We start from the raw sequence: 7,575 nt of genomic DNA, 5'->3' as shown, positions 1-7,575 counted from the left end.
TTCAACACCATACTTGTAAGCTTGGCAATGGAATCTTGGAGCTTATCAATGTTTTCTTTTAGATTTGTTGAGTTTTCCTCGGTGGCATCTAGAAAACTTCTTCATCCTCCTCAATCATAGTCACTTCATTAATGGCAATTATATAGATTTCTTCGATCATGAGTTCATCAATAAGTGTAATGAGGAGAGAAGGATCAAAGATTATTTGATAATCTGTGACGGCTAGAACATCAGAAAGTTTGTTATCATCAATCAAATCCTGGATAACTTCTTTGAGTTTCCAACATTCCTCAGTATCATGACCTCTTCCTTGGTGGTATTTGCAATGTTTATTAGGATCCCACTTAGGTGGTCTAGCCTCCGGGACTAGATCTTTGATGGGTCCTATGGGCATGACCAGTCCTTTGTAATGTAGTTTATTGAAGGCTGTCTCATAGCTCATGCCAAATGGAGTAAACACTCTTTTCGACCTTTGGATTCGTTGCTTAGGAGTGTCTACAACATGTACTTCATTAATGGGAGAGGAAGAAGAAGGATGGTCGTTCTTCTTTCCTTTTGCATCATTATTGAAAGCAGCTGCCAACTTCATAAGGTTGTCTTCAATTTTGATGCCTATATTGTAGACGACCTTGAAAGTGTTTAGAAGTTGATATTTTAGGTTCTTTTGGTACTTATCTTGAAGGTTTTTGATGAACATTCTCACAGAGTCTTTTTCGTTCGGGGCCTTAATCATATATCCTAGCAGAAACTTCCTTCCACCTAGTATAGAATTCGGCGAAGCCTTCATTATGTTTTTGTTTCAAGATTTCGAGCTCTCTATACACTTAGTAGAAAAATTGAATTCCGCACTTTTCGCACCGGTTCTTGAAAACCGGTGGGTAAGGAAATGGGCAGGATTGGGAAATAAAGTTTTCGCACTGGTTCCAGTCAAACCGATGCAAAAAGTGAGTTTTTTCCACCGGTTCTGACCGAACCGGTGCAAAAGCTATTGCATAAAAAAAAAAAAACCCGGTCTGCCTCTAAATGTATACTCTTTCTTTCTCTTTCTGTCTTTCTTTCTTTCTCTTTCCTTTTCTCTCTCCTTCAATCTCCTTCTCCACCGGCGGCGGCCACCTCCCCCTCTAAATATATACCCTCGCTTTCTCTTTCTAGATCAATCGTATTTGGAGTGAGTGTTTTCGGATTTTCGAATTTTCTGGGTGGGTGTTTTCGGGTGAGTGTTGAGTATTTCGGGGTGGTTGGAGTGAGTTTCGGTGGTTAAGGTTTAGTTTCAAGCAGACGGCGCCTTCTAATCCGTGTATCCCCCATTGAAGAGGCAGCTTCTGAGGTAACTTGTTGTTTGAATCTGATTCATTTTAATTGTCAATGCGGTAAGTTTAGGGTTCGAAATCTCAACTATTTTTGATGTTTGAATCAAATTTCCCTTTGAATTTTCGACCCTAATTTGTAACTGAATCAAATATCCCTTAAAATATGTTATTTTTCGGGCATAATTTGATAATTGAATCAAATAACCCTAAAAATATGTGCTTTTTCGAATTTTGATTGAATCAAATGGGGTTCTATTGAATTTCGATCTGATTTGCATGTGAATAGTTTACCGTGCTTTTGATTGCGTTGATTGCTTCCTGTCATCTTATGGATTGTTAATGATTGCTTACTGTCATTTGAATCAAAAATTAAGAAAAATTGTTGGTGAAATTCAATGAATTTGTGTATGAATTTCAAATACTCCAATGTAGATGCTTTTTCAAGTATAAGTTAGCTTTTGTTATTTTCTTATTTGATAATTTGGCAATCCAGAACTTGGAAACTATGCAATGTAGATGCTTTTTCAAGTATAAGGGCAGGACCTAGTCACTTATGCCATGATCAATGCAATTGCAGTTCGGAAAATTTTGAAGAAATATGATAAGGTAGAATATTATTATTCAAGAGATTCTTGGGATTCTTTAGAATCAATTAAATATTAAAGAGATTTAGTTGAGTGTATTATAAAATATGCTGATGGTATGCTTGCAATTGGATAGGTTCATTATTCTAAGCAAGGTCAAGAATTCAAATCACGCGCTCAGAGGATGCACGTTGAGATCCTCCAATCGCCATGGCTTAGTGAGCTCATGGCCTTTCACATTAATTTAAGGGATAAAAAGGAAAAGGCAAGAATTGGAGCTTATTTGTTTGTGGGCTGCGCTCTTAAATTTACAGATGGAAAGCCGTCACTAACTTGTGAGCTCTTTGATTCTGTGAAGGTGGATCTTGACTTGACTTGTTCTATTTGTTTGGTAAGTATACTTACCTTGTATGTATAAATGTCTTTTCGTTCTTTCATTTGCACCATGTCTAACCCTTCAACTTTATACAATCTTAGGTGTATGTCACTGAAACTAGCACGATATGATTAGCATGTTCAAGTTGTGTTGTTTTTTATAATATATATGAGTAATTAAAATTAGTTGCTTGATTTTGTGTCTTTCAAGCAATATTAAAGTATGCTATTGATTTCTTCAATCATTGTTATCGTAGCTGACTCATGTAAATACTCTTTTAGAACTTCAAAGGAAGAAAAATACTTCCCAGGTCTGGCCTTGCATGTGAAGCTGCTGCCTTGCAGCATCATGTTGATATGTTGAATAGTTTTTCTTGTCACGAGTCATGACAGCATGTTACTATGTTTTCCTCACCCTAGAATATTGCTTTGTTTTGTGTTTTCTTTATACTCTCTTCATTCTCTTGTAATTGCTCCATTTGACTTTCATGTTTGCCAATACACAATTTTGATTGTTCACTGCATAATTACATATGAGTTGAAAAAAATCATTGAAGTTAATATTATACTTCGTATTATACTTCCTCTGTTTTTTATTATTGCAAAATTTGCAACACTTCTCATTTCACAATTGCCAATATATTATTTTATTTGCTAATATTTAAATTACAAATATGTAAAATTTATAAAAATGTGATATTATGAAAGTATAAATTGAGATGAGTCTAACAAGATCCCATGACTATATTTTTCCTTACTTATGAATCATCAAAATTAGTCAAAGTGGAGTATATGAATAGCTTAAAAGTTAAAGCGTTGCAAGTAAAAAAACAGTAGAAGTATGATTCAAAAAGCATAAAAAATAAAGCTCAAAAGACAGCTATTTTTTTTTTCCTGAAAGACCCCCTTGTAGTAGGCTATACCAAACAACAATATGGAGGATATTCTCAGTATTAGAGCTCATCAACAACTGCAATGGTTTTACTAAATAAGATATTGATTGATAAAAAAGTTGTGTGTTTGCTACTTTTATATCTATCGTATATGTTGTATGATTCTTTTATTAATTGTTAAAGAAAGTAATTATTAAAAGATAATGTTAGCCAATTTTACTTCATGTTAGTTACACCATTTTTAAGTTACCCATTTTAAATTAGTTATCCTTTTTTTCTACATTAGGTTTACCTTATATCCTAAAACAAATTTATGTGAGGGTTAGTTTGTGTACGATTGTTTAGTACATAGCTGATCTGGGAAATTGACATTGTGGTTTATCTCTTCTAATAGTATACAGGATACAGTGTTTGACCCTGTTGCTCTTACCTGTGGCCATATATTTTGCTATATGTGTGCCTGCAATGCTGCTCTGTGACTATAGTTGATGGCCTGCAGGCCACATCTCCAAAGGAGAAGTGTCCATTGTGCCGAGAGGTAATCATGAATGCCCTTACTAAGTTATTTATGTTATCTCGTTCAATCTTTACCTTAATCATGAATGCCCTTTACATGCTTGATAAACTGATGATTGTATTTTGACATTAATTTTTTAAATAAGTAAAAAATTGGCATTGTGGAATAATAAAATAGAGGCTGTTTCCTTTTATCTACACTTGCTAGACAATTCCTTTTTCATTGTTGTATTATCGAAGTTAATATGTTGGATTTTAGGGATTTTTGGATCAAATACCTAGCGACAAACTCCTATGTTCCTTCACTGAAACACAGTGAAGAGATAGAGTGCAGTGTGTGCTTAGAACGTGTGCTCGCTAAGACAGCAGTCGTTGAACGAAAGTTTAGTTTGCTATCAGAATGTGACCACCCATTTTGTATAACTTGCATCAGATTTTGGCGTAACAGCTCACCAACCTCTGGATTGGATGTTAATTCCACATTGAGGGCTTGTCCTATATGTCGTAACAGCTACAGTGGAATCGCAGAAATTGCAGCCTCTTTCTCCTTATACTGCGTAAGTTATATAATCAAATTTATCTGGCTCGAGCTAGCAAAAATACCCTTGACTTTTCTGTCTTTTATGAACAGCTATGAGGATCTGAAGCCTCCCAGCTCTCCAAGCCCATCTCCTCCTGGTAACTCTTGTTGGAGACTTCAACACCTGTGGATGGTGTACCACAGTTCATTGATAGAAATGGATCCTTGGCAGAAGATGTTTAAGAGGAATTGATTTTTTACCACTCACCATTCCCTGTGTAAGTCTTTGCAGTCATGCTGATATCCTGAGGGTGGTGAAGTCTTGTGATTATCCCAAACATGTGTAGAAATGTACTAGTGTAGTATGTTTTAATAGCAAGTGAATAAACTAGATTACCATAGGTAATTTGCTCATATGCATGCATCATTCTCCCACATTTACTCAATTGATTCAGTCAAGATGCCCTTTGTATTTTGGCTTCATTTAACCACAACATAGAAATACCTTTTTACTTGAAGTTTTTATTCTATGGATCATAATTTAGTCAAGTCATTTAGCTAGTCAGTAGCTGGTTCTCATCTTTACACAGCATTTGAGATTCCCTTTTCAACTCATAAATTATTTGGGAAAATAGCTGATAAAAAAATTGGTTATCTTCTCTTTTCCTTGCAGATATGAAGACTTGAAGCCCCCTACTTCGCCAACCCCAACAACTCCTAATTCATTGGCCACTTCCATGGCCTCGGATGGTGCTGAATCTCAGACAGCTAACTTGTCAAATAATGGTCCAATTGAATCTATTGAAGCACAAGATGCAGGGAATGAGCAGACTTCCGCACAGCCAAAGCCAAGACCACTTTCACCGTATACAATGTAAGTTAGTCAACGTTCAATCTTTCTTTCTTTTTTTTTTTCCCGAATATTTTCTGTTTACCATTTCAATGGATAAGAGGTTTCTCATCTTGCTGGAATACTAAACTGAATATGCACACGTATAGTTGTATTGTCCTGAGAGCAGAATTCCAGTCTTTCTTTTTGGAAATGGTGGTGGTTGCTCAACTGATTCGACAAATTGAAAGATTATTTAAGTGTGTCTATAGAATTAGCCTGATTGTAACTCATTGAGGCTAGATGCTAACTAGTTAAAGACATTTTCATTGTAGTATAATTATCTGGTAATCTGGTATAGATGAATACTTTGTATTAGTATATTGTCTTTATTTTAAGCATCTATATATAGTAAGTAGGATTTCAACATCTACCCATTCCTTACTTAGATAAAGAATGCCTATGCTAGAAGGCGCACAATGCGCTCCACTACTTGTTCCTCAACAATATGGTTAAAGAAGGGAGTTAAAACCTATATATCATAGTTGGAATAGAATGCCAAAATTGTATCACTTTAGAGCTTTTGTTTCTGGACCACAATGTGTCGCCTGCTGACATCCTGTTCATTTTTTGGATGAAGGTATGATGATATGAAGCCACCAAGTAGTCCAATGCCTTCACCAGGGAATAACTAACTATTCTAGAGCGGGTGCTGCCAACCAAGGGATCTCTAACACGCTGTTGAACCATCTCCATTTTGATGAACTGGTGAAAACTTCCTGTTAGTTCTCTATTACATCTGAAAAGCCGAAGATTTTTTTTTTCAAGTAAAAGTTATAATTTCTATCAGATTGTATGTTATTTATTTTTTTGACGAAAATTGTAATATTACAGCCTTTTATAATGAAAATATGTAACTTTATATATATGTTAGTGTTTATATATCAATTTAAGTGAAAAAATTGCAAAAAAAAAAAAAAAATTTATTTTTTTAGGGCACTTTTGGCACCGATTTTGAAAAAGAACCGGTGCTAAAAGTTTTTTTATAAATTTTTTTGGGACTTTTGGCACCAGTTCAAAGCAAGAACCGGTGCGAAAAGTGAGGTTTTCGCACCGGTTCTCACCCAGAACCGGTGCTAAAAGTCCTTTTTCCCACTGGTTTTGAACCGGTGCGAAATCTATGGGGTTTTAGCACCCCCCAAATCCAACCCGGTTCAAAACCGGTGGGAAAGGGGGGGGTTTGAACCGGTGGGGAATTCGTTTTTTTGCCTAGTGATAGTCAGTCTCTACTTGTACGTTGCACTTGTATCTCTTGATGAAAACATGTGCAATATTCTCCCAAGTAGCAGTGTCTTTGGTCCCAAGGGATAAGAACCATTGTTGACATACCGGATCTAATGAGAGATGGAACAACGAAGGGAAACGTTGCTTGTTAACCCCCTTGATTTCCATGATTGTTTCAAAAGCTTTCAGGTGGAAGTAAGGGTTATAAGTGGGTTTGAACTTAGGAATGTCAGTGATAGAGAACTTGTGCGGAAGAAGTCCCTTATCCAATGAGATTCCCTTGGTACTCATATCAATGTATTTATAGTCATTGGAAACTTGGCTTAGTGTCTCTTGGATGTGCTTGATGGTCTCAGGTGGAACTTGTTTATTAGAATCTTCAACTTTCTCCATTCGAATGGTGAGTCCCTTGATAAGCTTGGCAAGACCTTCCATGGTCTTTTGAAGTTTCTCAACATCTTCTTGTTTGGCTGCCATTGGTTTCTTCTTCCTCCGAACCGTGTTCCTAAAGAAGATCTCTTGAATGTAGGAGTTGTACTGTCTCAAACTAATTGACCCTATTTCCTTGACCAAACGACGTAGAAAGGGAAACCATGGACACTTATTGTCAATTACTTGACTCGAACTCGATTTAACATGCATAGATGGGGAAAGATCATAGTGTATGAGAGGAATGATATGGGGAAAGGATGAAAGAGGAAAGTATGTGAATGTGTAATGTATGTAATGTATTGAAAGTATGTGGGAAGGTATATGTCAATGTGGAAGGATATGGAAAAACCGATAATAGGATGGACCCTCAACTCAAATGCCGGAAAGGATGACTCATGCATGGACCTAAGACATGGTCATGGTGTGAAAAAAGATATGTACAAGGTGTGTGCAAAGATTCGTGAGTGAAAGTGATATATTCGAGTTAAGAATGCATCACGCGGAAGCCTTACATTAGAAGGGTTGGCACAATGGACGAGACCCAGTGAGTTAAACTCAACTCCATAGTTTAGTGAATTCACAAACTCGGATGCACCCATTATTGCACTGAGCGTTTATTATGGTGGACAGAGCGTGAATTCCCAAAGGTTAAAACCATATGTAAAACACATATGGGTTCAGAAAAGTTGGAAAAAATTAATTAGGAAGTAAAATCGTCGAGACAGTACTAGAATCAGGCAAAATACGAACACCAAAGACTGGCACAAAGTCGTTAGAGCTTGTCGCTGGCCGGCAGAGGTCATCATTCGGCGACAGCCCTATCACGACGCGA

The 7,575-nt window shown here is 36.5% G+C and overlaps 1 protein-coding gene across 2 annotated transcripts; it reads left to right on the top strand.

The window, feature by feature from the left end:
- The first annotated feature begins 898 nt into the window (after positions 1-898).
- LOC110728604 (E3 ubiquitin-protein ligase BAH1-like) lies at positions 899-3,700 on the top strand. Of its 2 annotated transcripts, none has more exons than XM_021908244.1 (4): positions 899-1,327; positions 1,804-1,916; positions 2,031-2,285; positions 3,564-3,700. In XM_021908244.1, exons 2-4 carry the CDS (start codon positions 1,869-1,871, stop codon positions 3,639-3,641), a joined length of 381 nt encoding a protein of 126 aa, XP_021763936.1. In that variant the 5' UTR covers positions 899-1,327; positions 1,804-1,868; the 3' UTR covers positions 3,642-3,700. The 2 variants fall into 2 exon arrangements, with proteins under 2 accessions (XP_021763936.1, XP_021763937.1); XM_021908245.1 differs by having other exon boundaries at positions 902-1,327; positions 3,557-3,700.
- Positions 3,701-7,575: the final 3,875 nt, after the last annotated feature.

Source organism: Chenopodium quinoa, unplaced genomic scaffold, assembly GCF_001683475.1.
Source record: "Chenopodium quinoa cultivar QQ74 unplaced genomic scaffold, ASM168347v1, whole genome shotgun sequence".
In the NCBI taxonomy this organism is placed as follows: domain Eukaryota; kingdom Viridiplantae; phylum Streptophyta; class Magnoliopsida; order Caryophyllales; family Amaranthaceae; genus Chenopodium; species Chenopodium quinoa.
Note: the sequence above shows the minus strand (reverse complement) of the source record. Positions and strands in the feature narration are given on the sequence as shown.